A 23265-nucleotide genomic window follows, 5' to 3' on the forward strand; every position below is an offset into this window, starting at 1 on the left:
CAAAAGAGGGGTATGATATTGAGCAAAATCTGTTCAAAATGGCTAGGGAGACAGGCCAGCATTGGCTGGGAAGGGAAAGCCAGAGAGCTGGAGGCTGGGCTGTCCGAGGAGGCCAGCTGAAAGGGATGGGCGGGCACGGGGTGGGGCCCGGAGGAGTGCCGCCTCTCCTCTTTCCCAGAGCCTGGGCGGAGAGGGAGGAAAACTTCCTGGCTGGGGCTCCGGGCCCGCTCCCTTTGCCAACCCTCCAGTCCCGCCTACCGGTGCCCTTCGCTTCCCCACCCCTCTCCCGGCACCCCCAGTGTCCGCCATGGCCAAAGCCTACGACCACCTCTTCAAGTTGCTGCTGATCGGGGACTCAGGGGTGGGCAAGACTTGTCTGATCATTCGCTTTGCAGAGGACAACTTCAACAACACTTATATCTCCACCATCGGTGAGCCCACTGGCCATAGCCTAGATCCCCAGCTACCCCATACCCTCATTCCTAGGCTGTTGGATTACTAGTGGCCCGCTTTAGAGTCCGGCTTCTGGACTCCAGTCCCTCAGCCTCTCTCTCTCAGACCCATCCCCCTTATATGTCTCAGGATGGTACCCAAACCTCTAACCTCTCTGAGACCTCCAGATCACTCCTCAGGTGTGCCTGCGCCAACCCCTATTTTCTTGGTGCCACCTGTCTCCCTTGTCTCCACAAATTCACATGAACCCGAGTCGGTTTCCCTCTCAGCTCGTCTTCCCCCACCCTCATCCACCTAGAACTCGTGCTCCATTCTCCACGTTTCCTGTGTTCCCCTTTCCCTGACCCTCTGTCTCCCAATCTTGCCAGCCTCTTTCTGTCCCAACCGAGTCACACACTCTCCCACTGCATTCCCACCTTACCATCTACTTTCCCGTCTCTCTGCCCCTCAACTTATTAGGGGGTTGGGGAGGGTGGCACAGAGGGGCTGGGTGTGCCCGAGAGCAGCCCAAGGACTGGGATCATGAATATGCAGTCAGCCTGGTAAGGAAGGTGGGACTGAGGGGACTTTTGGGGTCTCTGAGTCAGCCTGGTGACTCAGCCTGCTCCCTGGGGCTCCTCATTGGCTCAGGGGAGGTACACAAGTTTCCACTAAGAACATTGTCTCCCCTCCTCCCCCTCATCGTTCTTAACCTCCTCTGGCCTGGGTAGTAAGACCAAGAGAGTCTCAAGACAATTCTGGTTAGAAAGTGGAGGGGAAAATATCCTCTCTCATATCTCAGCCTCAGGGGAATCTTGTTTAGACTCAAGTTTTCTTGTTTCCGAACCTGGCATACTATTAATCCACATGGACTGGTAGCAGCTTCCTTTTTCCTTGCTCTTCACCCTGTAGGGTCAGGAGGCTATGTGGGAGAATGGAGAGTAGAGGGTTCCAAGACAACAGAAGGGAGAAGGAATTAGAAAGTAGTATTTTGGGGGAGACAGATTGAATTGAGAGAGTTGTCAGCTGGCATGGCTGAGTGGACCCAAGAAGTGCCTTAAAGGCCTTTAGCCTCCTTGCAGAGTTTTCAAGATCTTCTTTCCCACAGAGTCTATAAGATCTAAGTAAAAACAATACGCTTGCTGTACAAGTACTGCTTTGAGAAAATCCCCGTAGTTTTATACTTCCTGCAAGACTGCTTCCCAAGTGCCTTCCCTGAAGAATCTCTGCACTGCTCCATTCCCGTCCCTCTCGCCACACACTGGCACGTGCACATACATACATGTCTGGACTTCAGTGTTCCCTCTCCACCCCTAGGAATTGATTTCAAGATCCGCACGGTGGATATAGAGGGGAAAAAGATCAAACTGCAAGTCTGGTGAGTGAATCCCCCAGGACTTCGAAACCAGACTTACTCATTTATTTCCTATAATCTGTAGTTTCTCTTTAGTTTCATTTCTCTCGCTTTCCCATCGCTCCTTCCAGTACATGTTCTAATCCCTTTCTGTCACCTCATTCAGATGTCCTTTCATCTCGTTCCCTGCTCACTCAACTATCTTCAACTTTTTTGTAATTCTGTTGCCTGTCCTGGACTCAGAGACACCTCTGAACTTGGCAACTGTCTAGTTAGCTCAACTGTCTATTGAGCTATAATGTGGAAACAAGCTCTAAACAGTCAAATAGCAAGTAGCAAAATTAAGACTTGACTCTCTGTCCAGTGGAGAGCCCTTAAAGCCAAGAGTAGAGGTTTGACCCGACTACCCTGAGGAAGCTGGAGACCCTGACTCAAGGTGTCAAGCAGTAAGAGGCTTAAGGGAGGCATTATGATACAATAGACAAGAGGAGAATGTGGTTCAATCCTGTTCTGTTACAGAATGACCTTCATTAGTTATTTCTCCTCTCTAAATCTGTTTCCTCATTTGTAAAATAGAGCCAGGAAAACATGTCTCACAAGGATAGAGTGAAGATTAGGCAAAATGACATAAATAAAATGATAATATACACAGTGCTTGGCACAAAGTAAACAATAAAACAGATCTGTTTCTTCAGCCTTTACCTTCGCTCAGTATCAGCCCAACAGTCTCTTATCCCTTTTTCCCTTTATTGTTTTCCTGATTCTGTTTAACACTCCTTGTTGCAAAAGCTAAATTCTTGGGGGATGGGAGTGGAATTCTCTCTTTGGAGACCTCTTCCCTCTATCTCACCCCATGAAATATTCTACCCCTTCAGGGACACAGCTGGCCAAGAGCGATTCAAGACAATAACTACTGCCTATTATCGTGGAGCAATGGTATGAAGCATATTTCTGGACAAGGGATGATGTGATAGAATGTGCGACTACAGAGGGATAGGAGGTTGGAGCAGAGAAAAATGGGGAGGGGCATAGTGTGGGTTGCAGAGGGCCCCATATGGCCTAGTAATTAGTCTTATGGATAGAATTTACAGGGTCACTTAGAGGGCAGTGGGAAGCCTGAAGAGGGGAATATGGTACAAGCCTCCATTGTGAACTCTGCCATTCCCCAGGGCATTATCCTAGTATATGACATCACAGATGAGAAATCCTTCGAGAATATTCAGAACTGGATGAAGAGCATCAAAGAGGTGAGGACAGTTCCAGAGAGGTGGGGGAATTGGGTAGAACCTAGAGGATGAAGGAGACTGTGAAAATGAGCAGGACCCAGCTTCTACTCTTATCTTTGCTCCCAGAACGCCTCGGCTGGGGTAGAGCGCCTCTTACTGGGGAACAAGTGTGACATGGAGGCCAAGAGGAAGGTGCAGAAGGAGCAGGCTGATAAGGTAAGAGCTGGTTGGGCAATGTTCCAGAACTGGGCCAGGAGGGCCAAGATAAGGCCGGATTGCAGAGGACGTGGCCACTGCCCTCTGTCCAACTCTCTTCTTACCACTTTTTCCCATGCAGTTGGCTCGGGAGCATGGAATCCGATTTTTCGAGACAAGTGCTAAATCCAGTATGAATGTAGATGAGGTGAGACACACCCCATCCTTCACCCCCAAAGAGGATTGGAAGACAGACTTATGCTCCCCTTCAACCTATCCTAACCAATCTCGCCTTTCCCCATTAGGCTTTCAGTTCCCTGGCACGGGACATCTTACTCAAGTCAGGAGGCCGGAGATTGGTGAGTTGGTTGTGCTGGGTGTGTGAGAGTGTGTGTGTGTTGGGGGTAAAAACTGATGAGGGGAACAATGCTAATACTACCTGTGAGGGTGGATCTCCTTCAGTTTATGGCCCCAGCCAGCCATTCTCACCCTGACCCCTGTATCTTCTCCTTCTAGAAAAACAACAGTAAGCCCCCCAGCACTGACCTGAAAACTTGTGACAAGAAGAATACCAACAAGTGCTCCTTGGCCTGACGACTCCTTTCTGCCTCTCCACCCTAAGCCTGGAGACTGAATCTGAGGAAGGCGGGGCTGAGGGACTGGGCAGGGGAGAAATAGCAAATGGGGCTTGGAGGGGTAGAGATGGGTAGATGGTAGAAGAATGGGGAGAATATGGAGAAGAAACAAAGGAAGGAGGGAGAAGGAAAGAGGAAAAGAAAGGAAGCAGGATAGAGTGGGAGAGGCAAGAAAAAGAATTGGGAAGGTGAGAAGGAAGTAGGAAGAGAGGGAGGAGGAAAGGAAGATAGATGGTCCTAGGCCTCAGACCTTCTCTGGGTTTCCAGGGCAAATATAAATGTAAATAAAAGTTGATTTATTGTTACTGGATTGGGCTTTAGGGTCCTGAGAGAGGCTGGCTCAGTACCACCCTCTGAAGGTTTGGTCCTATGCTGTCACTCTGCATGGTCTTTCTCAGTATTAAAGGCCACCGTTTGCACAGATGTTCCTGGTTTGGGCAACTTTTGTCATTGTCGGAATCGCTCTCTACTCATAAACCTAATTCTTGTCTCTCTGAGGTGGTTGGTCTGCCTGAATCTGGCTGTGTTCCTGTGATGCCTAGTCTACAGGTCTCAGACCTTCCCCAGCTGTTTAATTGATGCGGGAGACAAGGAGCAGAGATTCTCTGAGATTGAAAGTCTGTACATCCTCTTTCCAATATGGGATTTAGAGGATCCTTGCAGGCAGAGTCTTGTCCAGGAGATTCTAAAAGAGAAGGACTCTTTCCTGGGCCTTCCCAAGAGAGTGATAACCCTAGCCTCAGAGAAACAGGAGAACCAGTATTTTTTATTCATTGATTTCTGCAAGCATCTTTGATTCTGCCAAAAATCCCTTTAAGTAAGTAGTAAGTATTATTACCTGCTCTGATAGGAGGAGAAAATGAGACAGAAAAAAGGTTCATTTAGTCATAAATATTTATTGAGCATCTACTCTGTGCCAAGCACAGTGGTCAAGTTAAAATAACCTCTGGGTGGTACTTAAAGGAAGAGGGACAAGTAAAATTTAACAAAAACAGCTCCTAATGACTGAATAACAAAGAAGCAAAACTACTGACATGCAAAAGAACCATGAACAAAAAACCTAGGCTTGAGTTCCCTTAAGTATACATAGACCCTATTTGTTCTTCACAGTGTTTAGTTTCCACTATTTTTAAAAAATATTGTCTTCTGAATAGCATTTGCACTATACAAATGCTTGTTCAGAAAAAAAAACTGAACAAATAGATTTTATAATTAGACGGTTTTGTAGAATTTGCATTTTAGTTAGTATTTCTATAGTCCTCTAAATATGCTCCATAAATTTATGCTTATACCAACATTATATAAATATGCTCTTGCCAGCACTATTTTTTTATATTTTAAATCTTTGAAAAAGACAAGACATGTTTTGATTTGCATCTGTTTGATTAGGAAATTTGCAATTTCTTTTTAAATTTTAAATTACTTTTTAAATTGAAGGATAATTGCTTTACAGAATTGTGTTGGTTTCTGCCAAACATCAGCATGAATCAGCCATAGGTATACATATGTCCCCTCCCTCTTGAACCTCCCTCCCATCTCCCTCCCCATTCCACCCCTCTAGGTTGTTCCGGAGCCCCAATTTGAGTTCCCTGAGTCATACAGCAAATTCCCATTGGCTATCTGTTTTACACATGGTCATGTAAGTTTCCATGGTACTCTCTCCATATATCCCACCCTCTCTTTCCTACCTTCCTGCTCGCACCACCGCCTGCCCCCACCCCACCGTGTCTATGTCTGTTTTCTATGTCTGTGTCTCTGTTGCTGCCCTGTAAATAATTTCATCAGTTCTGTCTTTCTAGATTCCATAAGTATGCGTTAGTATATGGTATTTTTATCTTTCTGACTTACTTCACTCTGTACAATAGGCTCTAGGTTCATCCACCTCATAGAACTGACCAAAAGTGTTCCTTTTATGACTAAGTAATATTCCATTGTATGTATATACCACAGCTTCTTTATCCATTCATCTGTCCATGGACCTCTAGGTTGCTTCCATGTTCTAGCTATTGTAAATAGTGCTGCAAATGAATTCACAGTATTTTTCTAAACAGCAAAATTATCTCACAGACTCGATCTTTTATCAAGATGATGAAAATATCAGATTGGGTTTAGACAAAGTACCACTAGAAGTTTTACTCAGGGAAATGATCAATGTTCAAGGAATTTAAAACATCCTCAAGCCTGCAGTGGAGAAGTGGATAGCACAACCGTGGAGTCATGGGCAGAGTCTTTTGTGTGCTGCTGTTTCTGCTGGTAAAAGACAACACTCAGAAAAAAAGAGTCTGACAGTGCCAGAAGGACTAAGAAAATAATTTGGTACATGAATTAAGTATCTAAGCTTCAGTGGGGTGATAATCCTTATTGTCTGTGGCTTATGTTTGAATTCTGTACTCAACTGCCCAGCTAGTTTAATTCACTCAAGAGGTGAGGAAAGACTTGCATTTTGTGAGTCCCGGCAAGAAGACTGACGGGCCTCTTTGTCATACCCCAGAGTGGATATTTTAAAATCCAGTTTCAGCATAGAGACCGTGTTTAGTTGCTTGGTACAATTAGTGGGACTGAGTAAGGAGTAACAGAATGCTATGTTTTGACCAAAACTTATCATAGCTAAAAAATACTGAGGGGAAAAACCCCCATACCCTACTTTCTATCACATAGAACTATTGACAAATAATATACAAATAGTAACCTAAAGGAACAAATTAATAGTTACAAGCAAAATTGAAACTCAGCCCTCACCGGGGTATTGTTTTCTCATCTCCCACCCAATGATCTTTCCAGTCTGTTAGTTCTTGTCCTTGAGCAGTCAGATTTCAGTCTGATAGGAAGATAGAATCTATGGGACATAGCACCAGATACAATGTTTTTTTGGCTGTGCTGTCTTCACTGTGTGCAGGCTTTCTCTAGTTGTGGCAGGTGGAGGCTACTCTTTGTTGCGGTGCACAGGCTTCTCATTGAGGTGGTTTCTCTTGTGGAGGGGCACAGGGTCCAGGCCCACAGACTCGGCAGTTGCAGTGCGCAAGCTTTAGAGCACTTGGGCTTCAGTAGTTGCAGAGTGTGGTCTTGGTAGTTGTGGCTCATGGGATTAGTTGCCCTGAGGCATATGGAATCTTCCAGGATCAGGGATTGAACCCGTGTCCCCTGCATTGGCAGGTGTATTCTTATTCATTGGACCATCATAAGAGTCCACACCACACATAATGTTAATTGCCAAAAGTGCTCTAGCCCTTACGGATGTGGGGGAGAGTAGCTGTGGCCTTTAGGCTAGAAAGACTTCTTGAGGGAGGAGAGTGTGGAGCAGAATTAACAAGGAAAAAGTATGGGAATTTCTTTGATTTTGAGAGGCAGGATACAGATTATTAATAGGGCCTAGATTTACTTGAAAGTGTTGGTTGCACAGTCATGTCTGACTCTGTGACCCCATGGACTGTAAACAGGCTTCTCTGTCCATGGAATTCTCCAAGCAAGAACACTGGCATAGGCATTGCCATTTCCTTCTCCAGGGGATCTTCCTGACCCAGGGATTCTTCCTGACCCACATTCTGCCAAGGTTTGACTCCACAGGGATGGAAAACAGGCACAAGTCTGGCCTGGGAGTTGAAAGTCTGGACTTAGGCCTCAGCTCCCCTACTAGCTGTATGATCTTGGACAAGTAACAGACTGAGCTTATTCATTAAACAGGGACAATACCAACTGACTCCTCAGGATTACAGAAGAGAATCAAAATGAGCTTAAATTCAAAAAGTATGATACAAATGTGAGGCAATAGAAGAAAACAAAGTACTTTAATGAATATTTCCTTTGCATCTTTCAATCCCATGGACATGTAGCCTGGTGGGCTACAGTCCATGGGGTTGCAAAGAGTCGGACACGACTTAGCGACTAAACATGGTCCCATCTAAGTAGAACTGAGTGGGAGCCCAGAGACAGGGGAAGCCTTCACATTCACAGAGTTTCGGATATTGCTGCCCCTTGAGGGAGAAGAAAGTAACAGTTTTGCCTTCAGCTCTGGAACTCCAACCCAGCTTCTCCCCTTGATCATCGCTCAAGGTGGGAATGGGGAGGAGTGTCAGAAAATCGGAGGCTTAATTGTGAGTCCTCGGGTTTTATGGAGAGAGGAAAGTCCTGAGAGGGCGGAGTGTCGTTCCTTTTCATGTCTCGCCGTTGCCCAGAGGGGCAAACAGGTGACAGCCCAGGGAGATACGGCAACGAACGACAGGCTGACCGCCGCCATTTTCTCCGTTCCCGCAAAAGACTACCAGGACCAGAATGCAACGGTGCGCCAAGCCAGTGGGTCACAACGCGCCGCACGAGTGCAGGGAGATCCAACTCCCAGGGAGCAGCGGGCGGAAGACTACGAGGCCCATCAGGCCAGCCGTGGGCCCCCGCCTCCCATCCCTGGCCTGGCTCTGGAAACGGGCCCGCGCCCAGGATCCTCCGCGCGCAACATGGCCGCGCCGGGAGCGGAAGCGGAGCCGAGGGAATGCTAGGGCCGTACGCCTCCTCGGCCTTTCGTCAGGACCGTACCGGTCGAAGAAGGAAACTCACGGTCCTACCCAACAAATCGCCGTGGCCATGGGGGCGTACGGACAGAGCCTTTAATCTGATAGGCAACTCCAGCATTTCGCAGCCCTGAGTTGGAACCTCTCGGAGGACTGCCGTGTAAGCGCGGACTCTGCGTTCCGACCGAGGCACGAGGACAGGCAGGCAGGTCCCTCTGTCCCGACAGGTGCGACGCAGCACTCCATGCCGGCGGGCGCGGGGGGGCGTGGCCTCCCCCAGGGCCACCGCCTCTGCTGGTTGCTCTGCGCGTTCACTTTAAGGCTCTGGTAAGGAGGGCCTGAGGGCAGGGGAAAGGAGGGCATGCGAGGATCGTGTCGTCCCCGTTCCCCGCGTCCCAGGACCGCGGAGGTGGAGTGGGGGTTCCCTGTTTCCTGGCTTCTGACTTTTGCCCCTCTCCCCACCCGCTGCAGCCAAGCAGAGGCTCCCGTGCGGGAAGAGAAACTGTCAGGTGGGTGATGGTGAACTCGTCGCTCCTATAATTTTGTTTTGACATCTTCCCATATTCCAAGAGATGAGGTGGGAAAGGGCAGTACCACGTGGGACGAGGACATTCAACAACTGTGCTGGGAAGTTGATGGGCAGAATTTTAGGGGAGAAGAATTGAGGGCAGAAATTTCGGAAGGAAGTCTGAGGCTTGCATTTCTCTTCCTCTCTAGTGAGCACCTCAAATTTGCCGTGCTGGCTGGTGGAAGAGTTTGTGGTGGCCGAAGAGTGTGCTCCGTGTTCTAATTTCCAGGCTGTGAGTATCTGTTTTCTCTCCCTTTTTTCTCACACTGAATCAGACTGGGACGGTGTGACTGTCTCAGGAGTGCCTTTGCATTGTCTTTTGGCCTTTTTTCTTGACGTCTCAGTGTAAGTCCAGATCTGAACTTGTCTTCCTCCTGTTCCTTTCCAAGTTAATGGCGACGTTCAGCTAATAACTGTGGTCTGTTCAATTTTAATCTAGTAGGCTCCAGAACCTGCCCGTGCCTCTCCTAGGCTGTTGAGCCTGAAGCGTTCTTACTGACACATACTCCTGGTCATGTAAACACCACCCTGTCACCCCTTCCCCTCCCCCCCCCCCCAACTCCTCCTTAGTTCTCTGTTGCCTACCAGCCCCGAGCCATAGCACTTAGACAACTGGTCATGGTGCCCTGCTTCTCCTGCTGCCCATTCCTAACATGTGCTGTGATGCTTTCCTTCTGGCAGAAAACCACCCCTGAGTGTGGTTCCACAGGATACGTGGAGAAAATAACATGCAGCTCATCTAAGAGGAGTGAGTTCAAAAGGTAAGTGCTGTTTCTCTTCTTGAACCCTCCTGGATCACTTCCTCCTGTGACTTTAGGTAAACAGTCCTGCCTCTTCCTTTTCCTCTGGAGGTAGCTGGCATATTGGAAAGGGGAGGGGATTTGAAGCCAAATTATTTGAACCCAAGTCCCAGCTCTCCTCCCATGATTTTTTATCAGTCAAATTGGTTAGTATCAGCTCTGTTTATCTCACTAAAAATTAAATATTTGAGGGGCATTAATACATTGTAAAACACATTAGAAGGCTGACTCTGGTTTTCTCTCTTCCCTTTGGAGATACCTTCATTAGGATGAAGCAGAAGAGAGATTAGAGGGGGAGGCTCTCTGATCTTTTCTGGGGATAACTGTTTCTTCTTGCCCTCAGCTGCCGCTCAGCTCTGATGGAACAACGCTTATTCTGGAAATTTGAAGGGGCTGTCATAGGTCTGGCCTTGGTCTTTGCTTGCCTTGTCATCGTTCGTCAGCGACAGCTGGACAGAAAGGCTCTGGAAAAGGTCCGGAAGCAAATTGAGTCCATATAGCTACTTTCTCTCCTTTCATCTGGGTCTTAGAAACCCTGCCTCAGACAGGAGGTAGAATAAACTGACTTGTGCCCCTGGTTCTCTGGAACCTTGTGGTAGCACCCCCTTTCTCTCATCTTCCCCATCTATATAATTAATGAGCAGAATAAAAAGAGTAAAATCATTTCCTTCCCTATCTGTAATTTGGTATGGGGCAGGAAGTCATGGGGTGGTAGAGAGGGAAAGGGGGTAGTGATTTTAGGCCCCAGTTTACCAGGTACCTATCTTCTTCCTCTTCCACTGCTGCTACTGCTAAGTCGCTTCAGTCGTGTCCGACTCTGTGCGACCCCATAGACGGGGGCCCACTGTCTCTGGGATTCTCCAGGCAAGAACACCGGAGTGGGTTGCCATTTCCTTCTCCAATGCATGAAAGTGAAAAGCGAAAGTGAAGTCGCTCAGTCGTGCTCGACTCTTAGCGACCCCATGGACTGCAGCCTACCAGGCTCCTCCATCCATGGGATTTTCCACTACTTACTTAAAACTGTCAGGATATAGTTTTACCAAAAAAAAGTTTATTTCTTAGCCAAAACATCAGTTTCCCTTTAACCCTGTCCTCGAAGAAATAAAATCACAGATACATAATGAAAGTATTTGAGCTTCCCCCTGATATAGGCCAACTAAGCCATGGGGTACAGACATCAAGGGCATCTTTATGGGATTCAGAACCCTGAGGCCAAAGAGCCCTGAGTGGGAACCCCAGGAGGAAGCATAACAGTAGCAGAGCCCTGGATTCGTTATTGTGATTGGGAAGTGAGCCAGGAGGTGTTACAGCTCACATTTCATCTGCATGTAACACGGTTCTGATGTGCCTGCTGGGGCCTGCCCTCACTCCCACCTTCTCGAGCAGTGTCCTGGTTGAGCTGTTTGCACCCCTGGCCCCAGGTGGCCCCTCCAGTCTGGACTCTACCACTGCATTTTCAGGATTCTCTGTCATGTCCCTGTGAGTCAGAATGTTCCTGGAAATCACTGTGGAGTGAAGGAAAAAGGTCAGTAGAAAAATGCTCCCTCCCTTGGTCAGGGATCCTAGACAGGACACGGCCTCCCTCCCATTTCTTGATTACCCAGAAAACAGAGTTTTTCCTTGCTCTTGCCTCTCACCTCCATGAGGCTGGTAATCCTCAGGCCCGGCTTCTGGCAGCCCCTGAAAGGGGCTGAAGCTGGGCAAGATGATGAGAGCCAAGGAGAAAAGAAGGATCTGGGAAGAAGCAAGAGGACACTTGGGTTGTGGGGACCATCAAGGAAGGGAGCAGAGGGCAGAGTGACTAGGGGGCAGTTGAGGTCATCAAAGATGGGATAATAGGTCCGTCTAGGAAGTGAGGTGCATAGGGGTGGAAATGTGGCAGAAGGTGGAGGAGGTGACGGGGGAGATGGGAAATAGACAATGGTACCAGAACACAAGTGCTAGTCTGGGCAGCTTTGTTGGAGGTTTGAACGATAAGCATCTGCAGCTGGCGGAGCTGAGTCACCAGGGAGCTGGGAAACAAGGAACGAAGAATCAGATCTCTTGGGAACCAGGGCCCAAGAATGTGTGCAGCACACTTCCCCCAACACGCAGACTGTCTTCACTCACATGTTGTGCCTCTCTAGCTCCTGGACTTTTCTCTGTAGTTCCTGGTTCTGTGCAGCACAGGCAGCCACCCTAGGGAGGGTGAAAAGGTCGGATGAGGTTTGGTAATCGTGCATCCCTGACCTCACCAGCCTTGGTAAGGACAGGGGCCCAGGCTTGAAGCAAAGAAACGTGAATCCAAACATACCTGCTCTCTAGGCCATCAATGTACTCCTTTTTCCGCCGCCGGCTATCCTGAGCTGACTGCTTGTTACGGATTTTCCTTCTGACCTTCTTGAGAACCCTCTCCTCTGCCTGGAGGCCCAGGGTGTGTCAGTCCTGGGCCCTCGGCCTCCCCCAGCTCCTCAACTTTGTCCTGCTCTCCTGGCTCCTCAGAGGCCTTGATAGGGCTGCAGTACTGGGATACCCTTGGGGGAAGCGTGTTACCTTGGTGAGGGGCAGGTGAGAGGGTAGGGAAACCCCTTCCTGTCCCAGCAGCCGCTTCTCCTCTTCTGTCAGGAACAAAGTTTGACAGGGCAGCTGCTGGGGCATGAGAGAAGATGAGAATGGAGAGAGGGTCATCCCATTCTCAAGACTGTTCCCCTCTCATGCCTCCTAGGGAGTGTTTCCTGTTTGCTCTGAGGAATAACAAACCATGAAATGAAATGAGGGCCAGGGACCTTAATTCAGACAGACTCTCAGTTAAGCCACAGGGACTTCCTGAGGCTGACTAGGGAAAGAGGAGGTGGTTTTGTCGTATTTTTTGTCCACAGACTTAGGCCCTTGGCAGTCTGACCAGGCTAGGGAGGACCTATTCTGATGCACGTTTCTGCAGACCTTAGGAGTATCTGGAGAGGATGTGGAGTAACTCACTAAGGTAGAGTTTGCTTAATCTTACAGCAGACAAATGATTCATCTTCAGCCATTATCTTCAATTTGGCAGTGTTACTGTTGCCTGTCAGCCACAAGGAGATCCCTGGGGTGGTGGCTTGTTCTCCCCTCAAATCTGAGCCCTACTTCTCAGACTGAAGTTCTATTCCCTCTCAAAGAATGCCCCAAAGGCAACCAGACTGAACAGAGTATGTGGGGAGGGTAGATGGTGTCTGGTTAATGTGGGCCCATCAACTGAGTAGCTTACTTTTCTAACTAATACTCCTTTTTGAAAGATTTATACTTCACTTTGTGACTCAAGAGGAAATTGCTTTTTGCCTTCTGATGATCTTTGACTTTTTAGCTAAACCACTCTACTTCTGACTTTTTCTGATGTTCCTTTCTTGCTTCTGATACTGTTTGGTGCTATATTAAAGGGGTGTCCCTCCCAATCCACCTAATCAAAATCTCTGAAAATGAAGCCTAGAGGGTATTTATTTATTATTTTCTTGGCTGTGCCATGTAGCTTGCAGCGTCTTAGTTCCCAACCAGTGATCGATTCCATACCCCCCTGCAGTGGAACCCCTGAGTCCTAACCACTGGATTGCCAGGGAATTCCCCTAGAAGATATATTTTAAAAACAATACCAGGGCTTCCCTGGTGGCTTGGTAGTAAAGAATCTGCCTGCCAATGCAGGAGACATGGGTTCAGTGTCTGATCTGGGAAGAGCCCATACGCCCTCAAGCCTGTGTCCCACAAGAGAAGCTACCACAATGAGAAACCTGCTCACCACAACTAGAGAGTGGCTCTCACTCCTCACAACTAGAGAAAAGCCTGCACAGCAATGAAGACCTAACACAAAAAAAATAAAATTTAAAAATAAAATTAAAAAAAAACAACAACAACTAGGACTTCCCTGGCAATCCACTACAAATGCCCTAGTGTTTTTGATGCACACACAAGTTTAGATGCCTCAGGCTTTTTAAGATTCCTCAGCCCAAGATTCTAAGGTGCTTGGCTTGGCTTCTGGTTTCAGCTTCAATTACAGATTTGCAGGGAGGCTAGAACTTACTCCCTGCCTTTTTGCACACAAGGAGTTCTTTTCAGGATAAAGAGAGGAACAGTGACCTGGGCAAGGCCCCTTCTTCATCCTCACTGCAAGGAACCAGCCCAGCTCCCCTCGGGAAGGTATGTGACGTGTCACACCCCTATGCTGTAACTATGGGCAGTGGGTGACTGCTGAACTATTGTTCCAATAAAAGCTGTAATTGCAGTTGCTTCTACACCCTGTGCCCAGTAACCAGTTGGATTCCCAGGCGGCCCATCCCATTTCCATGTCCTGACTCAAGGCTGAGACAATGGCCCTAACTGAGTAGACAGTGCACGCAGGACCAGGCTTTCTCCTGAGCCCTATCCTTGGATTCTCTCACCCTACCCTCTCCTTAACCGAGATATTACCCCCTTAACCCCAAGGGCTCCTGTCTCTCTTGTCCATTCCTGCTCACATCCCTCTGGCATTCAGGCCCAATGCCACAAAAACTGGGGCAAAGACAATGTTCAGCATCAGTTTCCCCCCTCTCAACCCCCTTTCCCCAGTTCTGTGTATCAGAGAGTACTGAGTCCAGTGACTCCCCGAGACTCACCAGGGCTGCAGGTGGCGCTGAGTTTACAGTAGCTGCCGTGGGCAGGATGTGAGCATCAGGAGGCAGCTCACTGACCACGCAGGCGTCAGGCACCGCAAATGGTGGGCTCCACTGATCTGAGGGAGACGTAAGTGGCTGGGAGAAAGGATGTGGATGGCCACAGGCTCTGGGCAGTGGCATAGGTTGGGGAAACCCCCTTAACTGCAGGGTTAGAACTGGACCTGGAGGGCCAATGTCCCCTTCCCACAAAGAACACTGACCTAGTTGGATGGAGATGAGGCCTACAGCTGGCCCGGCTTCCCCCTGCATCCTCTGCAGGGTCCCTGCCTCATAGACAACCTCATAGAGGGCAGGGGAACTGGGTGGCTTGGGGGCAGGGGGACTGTCTGGATGGCTGGGATCCTCAGAGATTCCACTGTCACTTCCGGGAGATGCTTCTGAGCAGTAAACTTGATTGGGGTCAATGAAAAGTTTCAGGAAATCTTCAGGCTCACTCTCTTGAAGACCCTACAGTAGAAGAGGGTGTGAATGTGTATAGGGAAGAACTCTGGAAGTCCTATCTAATGTCAAGACTAGATCAGTGTCAGTCCCTTCTGTCCTTGGACATGAGGGTAGTTACAGCTCATGTCTGAACTCTGGAAGTCCTATCTAATGTCAAGACTAGATCAGTGTCAGTCCCTTCTGTCCTTGGACATGAGGGTAGTTACAGCTCATGTCTATTTTAGGGGCTCTGTCTTCAGACCTCTAAGTGGAAACTGAAGCCTCTTGCACTTCTTACCACAAGAGATGTCTCAACCCATACCCATTCCCATTCATCACACTCACACAGCCGTGGCCCCCACTGCACTCCCAGCCTTGCAGCCCCTGTTCCTGTAGCCTAGTCACTGGAACCTCTGAAGGTGGACCATGGAGTCCCAGCTCCAGGAAAGATCCTGTTGAGAAGACATCTTCTGGAGGTTCCAGACACATGTCCAGCAGGTCAGGGGTACTGAAATCCATGGTTCTGCTGGGAGGCATGGGGGAGGGGGCGGCAGTTGCAGGAGAACGAGGGCTCTCCCCCTCCCCCACCCCACAGTTTCTGAGCTCCTCTCCCTTTTCCATTATACCCCTTTCTCCCCTGTGCAGCCCCCTCAAATGTCACTCCAGCGATCTCGCCTTCGGCCTTATCCCTCTGGTTCAGACCAACAGGCACCCCCCCTGGGTATTATTACCTGTTTCGAAGAGCCCAGCCCTGCCAAGCCAGCCTAGCTCGTCGATGGCCCCAAACAGTACACCTTTTCTTTCTTCCAGGATCTCGCATCCTGGACCTGCCTAGCCAAACCCCGCCCCCAGCCTTACACTACAGAAGTGGGTTGTACCCAGCCAAGAGCCACGGTAGGGGAGCAGTATCTGGAACAGTGATTAAGAGGCTGAGTGTCCACAAACCGGGTTTAAGACATCAGCCTGGCCCCTTCGCCTCAGTTTCTCCTAGTGACAGCAGATCTTCCTGAGGGTTTGATGGCTCCTCAGGGAAGGCTAGAGATGTCTGTGAATGGAGCACAGGACGCTTGGTGCCTGTTCTCTAGCCGTCAGTTTTATAGACGGGAGACTGCGGCGGGGCTGAAAACAGGAGAGAAGTGTCCATAGGACTGCCGCAGACTGACAGAGGCACCCCTCCCCCACTCCATGGCGCTCCTCCCCCAGTTGAGTCTGATTGGAAGCTAAAGAGGGGCTGTGCCTTGAGCCCGCGGGATTACCCTCTGCAGGCAGGCTCCTCCGTAACTGGTGGGAATTGGCTGTCAAGAGAGAGGGGGAGAGAGGCCAATGCAGCCAGAGCATTTATTTGTCTGGCAGGGATTTGGTTCATGAGAAGGAGGGTAAGAGCCAGACGATTTACAGTAGGGAAGGGGGTGGGGTGAGGGGAAGTTCCGGGAATGTGGGCAGAGGCTTGGTTTGGTTTCACTTGCCACGTGACTCCGAATCTAGGCCGGGAGTAAATAACCAGACAGCGCTTTGACTTTGGAAAGTCGCGCAATCGTGGGTTGTTCAAATCCGTAATCCATGCATTATGCTATTGATAAAGAACAGCAATTATGTATACATACTCACAGGTTAACTAATGGAGGGACAAGGGTCTAGAAAACTGCAAAAGGTTCAAATACTCGGATGTGGTTTGGGAGTTTGACTAATTTTTTGCATATAGTTACCAGTAATAGTATCCAGTATGTATTCTGCATTTGTATAATTTACAATTTTACCAAAGAGGAGACAGATAACATGACACAAATGTAATAACACCAAAAGTTGGGACATTTTGCTTTCATCTAGAGACTGATGGCCCAGGAACTCACTTTGAATAAAATAATGGGGCTTCCCTGGCAGTCCAGTGGTTGGGACTGCCTGCTCCCAGCTCAGACAGTGCAGGCTCAGTCCCTGGGTGGGAAGCTACAATCCAACATGCATTTGGGCATGCCCCCCCCACCAAATTTTTTTAATGGAGCTATACTGATTAGGTATGATTTTCATCTGCCTCCCAAGAGTACTTCAGATAAAGATTAGTTCAGTGAATAAATCACACAAATTTGGGGCATATATCTGGAGAAAACCATAATTTGAAAAAGATACATGCACCCAAATGTTCATTGCAGCAGTATTTACTACAGGCAGGACATGGAAGCAATCTAAATACCCATCAACAGAGGAAAGGATAAAGAAGATAAGGTACATATATACAATGGAATATTACTTAGCCATAAAAAAAAATTAACGCCATTTGCAGGAACGTGGATGGACTTTGAGGTTATCATCCTGAGTGAAGTAAGTCAAATACAAATATCATATAATATCCCTTATATATGGAATCTAAAGAAAAGGTACAAATGAACTTATCTACAAAACAGAAATAGAGTTACAGATGTAGAAAACAAATTCACCATTTCTAGGGTGTAAGGGAGGGGGAGGAGTAAATTGGGAGATTGGGACTGACACATACATACTACTCTGTATAAACTAGATAGCTGGAACTTCCCTGGTGGTCTAGTAGTTAAGACTCTGCTTTCCAATGAAGAGGGCACAGGTTCGCACCATGGTCAGGGAACTAAGATCCCACATGCCTCAAGGTATGGCCAAATAATAAATAATAATAAAATAATAGATAACTAATCAGGACCTACTGTATAGCACAGGAAAATTACTCAATGCTCTGTAGTGAGCTATATGGGGAAAAAAATCTAAAAAGAGTGGATATATGTATATGTATAATTGACTTTTTTGCTGTACACCTGAAACAAACACAACATTGCAAATCAACTATACTCCAATAAAAAATTTTAAATCATAATCTAAAAATAAATAAAGCACAGAAACTTGGGATGTGGATTCAGAATTCAAATGGGTATTCTTCCTGTGAAAATTTAGATAGGTTGAAGGTAAAGAGAAGAATAGGATCTAATCGTTATTGAGTAACTGATATATGGTCAGGCATTTTTATGTTACCCATATAATTCTCATAGCAATTCACAGCTGGCAGAGAGAAGTTAAACGATTTTCTCAAGATTACTCTTGTTGATTAAAATAAATTGCTCTATCTAAAAGCTCAGAATTATGTTTTATTTGGTGGTCTTTCTGAGGCCTTCAGGCCCCAGAGGCAGCCTCTCAGATAGCTCTGAGCGACAACTCCAAAAAGATAAGGGAGGAATCAGGATACATAGTTTTTGCAACAAAGACCAGGTATTCAGAACATCAAAAGATTACTATTAATTAAAGAAAACCAGATATCTCAAGTTAATGAATTTGGCACTTCTCTGTGTATGGAAAGACATTAACAGTTTGCGCTCATTGAAATTATTTTGATTTGCACCTTAGCTATGTGGGGACACTATCCTGTTCTTTCCCATCTTGAGTCCCCTCAGGGGTTACTTTAGGGAGGTGGCTGCAATGACTAAGGGCTTGGCAGCCGGGCAGCCCATTCCTCTCCATTTTGAGTTCTTTCTGGGCTCACCACGCAGCTGTCGTGGCTTGATGGCTCCAACATCCTTTGTTTACTCATATGGCAAGAAACGCTTTTCGTTTATACTTTGTAAGTAGCTGAACCAAGATTTCAGTGACTTGGTTCATTCAGGGAACAGAAAACAGAAAAGAGGCTGGGGAACAGAAAACAGAAAAGAGGCTGATGCAGCTGGAGGGAGAGAAGATAGAGAGATCCAGGTGAGATTGGAGAGAATCCTGGCCAGCTGTCCTGAGGCATGGTGAGGATAGACCGGGGTGTGTGGAGAGAGGCTCCTCATCAAGTGGGGTTTCAGCAACCCCTTAGAGGGGTCCCACCACTTTACCCACTTGAACAGGCAGAAGGCTGCACACGTCAGCTCCCACCATTGGTACTTCAAGAAATACTCTGCTAGCCCTCCCTTTCGATTCTTGTCTTTTTTTCTTCCTTGTGGGTGCTAGCAAGTGAAATCAAGCAAGGAAGTCAGTCTTAGGAATGGAATGCTTTCCTTTTGGCGCCCTGGTGCCCAGAAGGGGATCTTGGAATCTTCTAAAAGAGATAAGCAGACTTTGGCCCAGGACCAGGCAGATATCCTCAGAGATGTGGAAGGCGGAAGACTTGGGAATGCGGGGTAGGGTATGGAGCATCATCTTTGCCCGCGGAGAAGCATCTAGCTTTCTCTTTTAGAATCTTCGAAGGATCGAAGCCTTTGTAGACCAGTCAGATCCGCGGGTCTGACCATCACCGAGACCAAGGTTCTCAGGTCTAGATCTCTGAATTCCTTTCCCTTGCTCGACCCCCCACCCACAGCCCCGCACTCCCCCAGATCGTCCACGCCTCCGCCGGACTCTGGCTGCCGACCTCTGATTGCTCCTAGCTCACGTCACTCCCAGTCTGGCCCCGCCCTCTAGGCGCTGTCATTGGTCACTGGGGGGCCGGTACGCGGTGGACGCGAGGGGAGGGGGAAAAGAAGGGGAGGGGGCGGGAATTCCCGACTCGCGGCCGGAACTAAGCGGATGCCTTGTAGTGAGACCCTCCAGAGGTGAGTGCTGGGTCCCAGAAAGCGGGATCGGGGTCGGCCACCAAGACCTCCCCGAGCCTAAGAGCCGGAGTCCCAGCTCTCGCATTCTTCTTCAGCTTCCCGGCACTGTGGTGGCCTCAGACCCCGCCTCCCAGAGCCCGGACTTCCAGACACCGCCCTCAGTTGTTGGGTCAGCCCGTTCCTGGACCCCGGACTCATAGGGCCCCTCTTTGGTCTTCTGTCCCCACATCCCAGCCCGTGGCTTGCAACAGTCGCTCTCTGCTTTCAGAGGGATGGCGGCGCTGGGGAAATGGGAGCGGGAAAGCACCCCACCTCGCCCTGTTCAGGTGGTCCACGAAGCTATCCGTGACATCTCTTCTTGAACCCTTTTCGCTTCATCCATTCCTTCCTGGAGGGGGCGGCTGGCATCTACTTTGCTTAAAGGAGCCCAGCTCCCTAGTTTTCTGGGCGCCTCATGTGAAAGAGTAATGAGCTATTCACACAGTCCCCATACCTCAGTTTCCCCCTTGCTAGGTCCCTGAATAATTCACTTGAAAGGGATAAAATAGGGGAAAGAGGAGTAGCCTCAGGTCAGGAGTGGATGAGTCACTCTGGGATAGGGAAGGTCAGAAAGTGGCTGGGATGAGGGAGCTGCATTCTTCGGGCCATCCTTCCCTTTTCTTTGATACCATATTTCCCTTGTGACCCACTCACTCTATCTTCCTAGGTCTGAGAGTCATTGGAGCTACCGCAGCCACCATGGGGCCCTGGGGAGAGCCAGAGCTCCTGGTGTGGCGCCCCGAGGCAGCAGCCTCAGAGGCCCCAGTGCCCATGGGACTGGAGGTGAAGTTGGGGGCCCTGGTGCTGTTGCTGGTGCTCACCCTCATCTGCAGTCTAGTGCCCGTCTGTGTGCTGCGGCGGCTGGGAGCTAACCCTGAAGCCTCAGGTAAGCCTCTCCTTTCCCCTGTTCCGTGATGCTTGGCTTAGGGAAGTGCCTGGGGTTAAGGAAGTGGACCTAAGGGGACAGCAAGAGTGACCATTGCTTTGATTGGGTAGTGGGGCCTAAAGGGGGTTCATTTACTGATTCCTCTGTGTTCCACTCCTGCCCAGCCTCCCGCCAAAAAGCCCTGAGCCTTGTAAGCTGCTTTGCGGGCGGTGTCTTTCTGGCCACATGTCTCTTGGACCTGCTGCCTGACTACCTGGGTGCTATAGATGAGGCCCTGGCAGCCCTGCATGTGACGGTGAGCCCTGGCCATCTGCATGTGACCCTGTGTATGTGGACGTTCAGTCACACACTCCAGGAGAGGTGGTTTGTATGGATCTGTTTGTGTGTCACTCTATGACTGTATGAGGACTCTTGGCCTGTGACCCCATGAGCTGTGATTTTTAGTCACAGAGCAGCACAACTCTGTGGGTTCTTACGCCTTCAGTCCTTATGTGACCTCTGTGTACCCTTTGAGACAGGGTGAGGAACCTTATTACCAGGTACATGATCTACTTTGTGGGTGTCTCTAGTTCCAGCTTCCAGGAAGATAATAGCACTCCAAGAGTCATCTTTACCCTCTCAGCACTTTCCTGAAGGGTTGGAGATAGAGGTCCCTACCCTACAGGCCTGGGATGGGTAGGAGGCAATTTCCAGGGACCTGGTGTTTCTATAGCCCAAGAAAGAAGGATATGGGGAAGATCATGTCCAAGGCACAGAACAGTCTTATTGGAAAAACTGAGACAGTTGGAGGAACTGAGGAAGTAACACTGACTGTAACCATTTATGTCTGTGACTGAGTGACCTGTGTCTCTGTGTGACTGTGTGTAAGCCTGATTGTCCCTGTGACAGTATGTGGCTTAGTGTGTGAGCACTTGGGAAAGAGGGCCAGTGTGTGGCCTACATGTCGCACTTTTCTACGTCAGTGACTTTCAACTGGGGGTGATTTTGCCACCTTTCCAATCCACCCCCCTCCTACCCGCCAGGAAACATTCAGTAATGAAATATTTTTGGTTGTCCCAACTTAGGGAGGGAGGGCTTGCCTTGCTACTAGCATCTAATGAGTATAGGCTAGGGATGCTGCTAAACATCCAACAGGGCACAGGGCAGCCCTCTACAACAAAGAACTGTCCGATCCAAAACCAAAATTGAGAAACCATGGTTTCCATGTAACACTGGGAGTGACACCATAATCTGTATGGCTGTATGTCATTCTCAGTCTGTGGCACCAAGTGACTGTATTTTTGCATAACTGAGAGTGGCTTTGTGTTTGTGTGGGACCCCCGGTCTGTATAACTGGGACTAAACCCTGCATCTGACTTTTCCTCTCCCTTCTTGGCCTGTCTCCTGAACTCCATGCTGTCCCTTCTGCCTGCAGCTCCAGTTCCCTCTCCAAGAGTTCATCCTGGCCATGGGCTTCTTCCTGGTCCTGGTGATGGAGCAGATCACGCTGGCTTACAAGGAACAGTCGGGACCACCACCTCGAGAGGAGACAAGGGCTCTGCTCGGAACAGTGAATGGTGGGCCACAGCACTGGCACGATGGACTGGGGGTCCCACAGGCAGGCGGAGCCTCATCAGCTCCCTCAGCGCTGCGTGCCTCTGTATTGGTCTTCTCGCTGGCCCTGCATTCAGTGTTTGAAGGGCTGGCGGTGGGGCTGCAGCGAGACCAGGCTCGGGCCATGGAGTTGTGCCTGGCTTTGGTGCTCCATAAGGGTATCCTGGCAGTCAGCTTGTCCCTGCGGCTGCTGCAGAGCCACCTGCGAGCACAGGTGGTGGCTGGCTGTGGGATCCTCTTCTCATGCATGACACCCCTGGGCATTGGACTGGGTACAGCTCTGGCAGAGTCAGCTGGGCCACTACACCAGCTCGCCCAGTCTGTGCTGGAGGGCATGGCGGCTGGCACTTTTCTCTATATCACCTTCCTGGAAATCCTGCCCCAGGAGTTGGCCACTTCTGAGCAGAGAATCCTCAAGGTCATTCTGCTTCTAGCAGGCTTTGCCCTGCTCACTGGCCTGCTCTTTATCCAAATCTAGAAAGCTCCAAGACAGGCAAGGAAGGTTGGGTACCACGTGCCCTTGACCTCCCTCCCCCTCTCCCAGTGTGTGGGGAAAAGGAAGGAGTGGGGAAGGGAGGTATTGAGGGCCAAAAAGTTCTTTGGGAGATAGGCTTGGAGCCTTTGAGACTGTTTGTCCAATGAGAGGAAATTGGGCAGACAAGAGCCTGACCCCCAGGCCCAAGGGACAAAAGATGGTCAAGTCACTAGAGATATGATTAAGGGACATCAGGATTAGGGAAGACAGTGAGTGCTAGTATCAGGGGTCAGACACTACACATAGGGACAAGTGGATACTTGTAAGGCTGGAGGTGAGCACCCAACCGCTGTGGGGGAATAGAGGCGTAGAGAAGGCGTAGGCTGAATTGGCAGCCCTATTGGTTCTAGCCCATTTCAGCCCTCTTTCACTTGGAGTGGTTTCCTCCTACTTTTCTTAGCTCCTACTTTCATATCTATCTTTCTCTTCCCTTCTCCCAGGGGACTAGTGCCAAATGGCCTCTTGCTGCCAGTTTTGGTACCTCCTCTGGCTTCTCCAGTCCTGCTCACTACTCTCTTTTTAAAGTGCCAAATAAATCCCCTCCTTCTTTCTCAAAGCACAAGTGAAGGTGCTGAGCCCTGGCCAGCACATCAGTGGAAGGGTTCTCCTTGTTTTGGTCCCAGATGGTGAGCTGTGGTAGAAATGTTTGCTGAGCTGGGGATGGGGGCATGTTGGCAGAGTTACCACCCCCCCATTACTGTGCTGCACCCTAGTAGTACTGAACATGCACACGGTGCCCCAAGCCTAGATGATAAACACTGAGCTGCCAAAATTTTTTTTATACTAGAGGATCCCAAGGGGGAAGGGGAAGGCTCACCCCCAGGGTTATTTTTGGGGGAGGGAGGGCTATGCATAGGGCCATATTCTCTAGAATCTATTTTACTAACTGACCTGTT

The 23265-nt window shown here is 49.1% G+C and overlaps 4 protein-coding genes across 5 annotated transcripts; 3 read left to right on the top strand and 1 right to left on the bottom strand.

Annotated features, from left to right (window-relative positions):
- Window positions 1–205: 205 nt before the first annotated feature.
- RAB13 (RAB13, member RAS oncogene family) lies at window positions 206–3931 on the top strand. Its single transcript, XM_068965356.1, has 8 exons — window positions 206–431; window positions 1750–1810; window positions 2662–2722; window positions 2956–3033; window positions 3139–3228; window positions 3350–3415; window positions 3513–3566; window positions 3724–3931. The coding sequence occupies exons 1-8, from the start codon at window positions 308–310 to the stop codon at window positions 3799–3801; spliced, it is 612 nt and encodes a 203-aa protein (XP_068821457.1). The 5' UTR covers window positions 206–307; the 3' UTR covers window positions 3802–3931.
- A 4335-nt stretch (window positions 3932–8266) lies between these two features.
- On the top strand, window positions 8267–10339 carry JTB (jumping translocation breakpoint). Its single transcript, XM_068965687.1, has 5 exons — window positions 8267–8671; window positions 8816–8853; window positions 9062–9144; window positions 9594–9673; window positions 10056–10339. The coding sequence occupies exons 1-5, from the start codon at window positions 8589–8591 to the stop codon at window positions 10210–10212; spliced, it is 441 nt and encodes a 146-aa protein (XP_068821788.1). The 5' UTR covers window positions 8267–8588; the 3' UTR covers window positions 10213–10339.
- A 684-nt stretch (window positions 10340–11023) lies between these two features.
- CREB3L4 (cAMP responsive element binding protein 3 like 4) lies at window positions 11024–15330 on the bottom strand. 2 transcript variants are annotated; one of them, XM_068966090.1, is made up of 9 exons: window positions 15196–15330; window positions 14571–14817; window positions 14311–14426; window positions 12245–12337; window positions 12006–12112; window positions 11822–11890; window positions 11640–11724; window positions 11350–11446; window positions 11024–11217 (listed from the first exon to the last, which is right to left on the bottom strand). In XM_068966090.1, the coding sequence occupies exons 1-9, from the start codon at window positions 15325–15327 to the stop codon at window positions 11024–11026; spliced, it is 1140 nt and encodes a 379-aa protein (XP_068822191.1). In that variant the 5' UTR covers window positions 15328–15330. The 2 variants fall into 2 exon arrangements, with proteins under 2 accessions (XP_068822191.1, XP_068822190.1); XM_068966089.1 differs by having other exon boundaries at window positions 15136–15330.
- A 3940-nt stretch (window positions 15331–19270) lies between these two features.
- On the top strand, window positions 19271–23246 carry SLC39A1 (solute carrier family 39 member 1). Its single transcript, XM_068964955.1, has 4 exons — window positions 19271–19316; window positions 20023–20241; window positions 20406–20536; window positions 21656–23246. The coding sequence occupies exons 2-4, from the start codon at window positions 20055–20057 to the stop codon at window positions 22310–22312; spliced, it is 975 nt and encodes a 324-aa protein (XP_068821056.1). The 5' UTR covers window positions 19271–19316; window positions 20023–20054; the 3' UTR covers window positions 22313–23246.
- Window positions 23247–23265: the final 19 nt, after the last annotated feature.

This window comes from Capricornis sumatraensis, chromosome 2, assembly GCF_032405125.1.
Source record: "Capricornis sumatraensis isolate serow.1 chromosome 2, serow.2, whole genome shotgun sequence".
Lineage (NCBI taxonomy): Eukaryota > Metazoa > Chordata > Mammalia > Artiodactyla > Bovidae > Capricornis > Capricornis sumatraensis.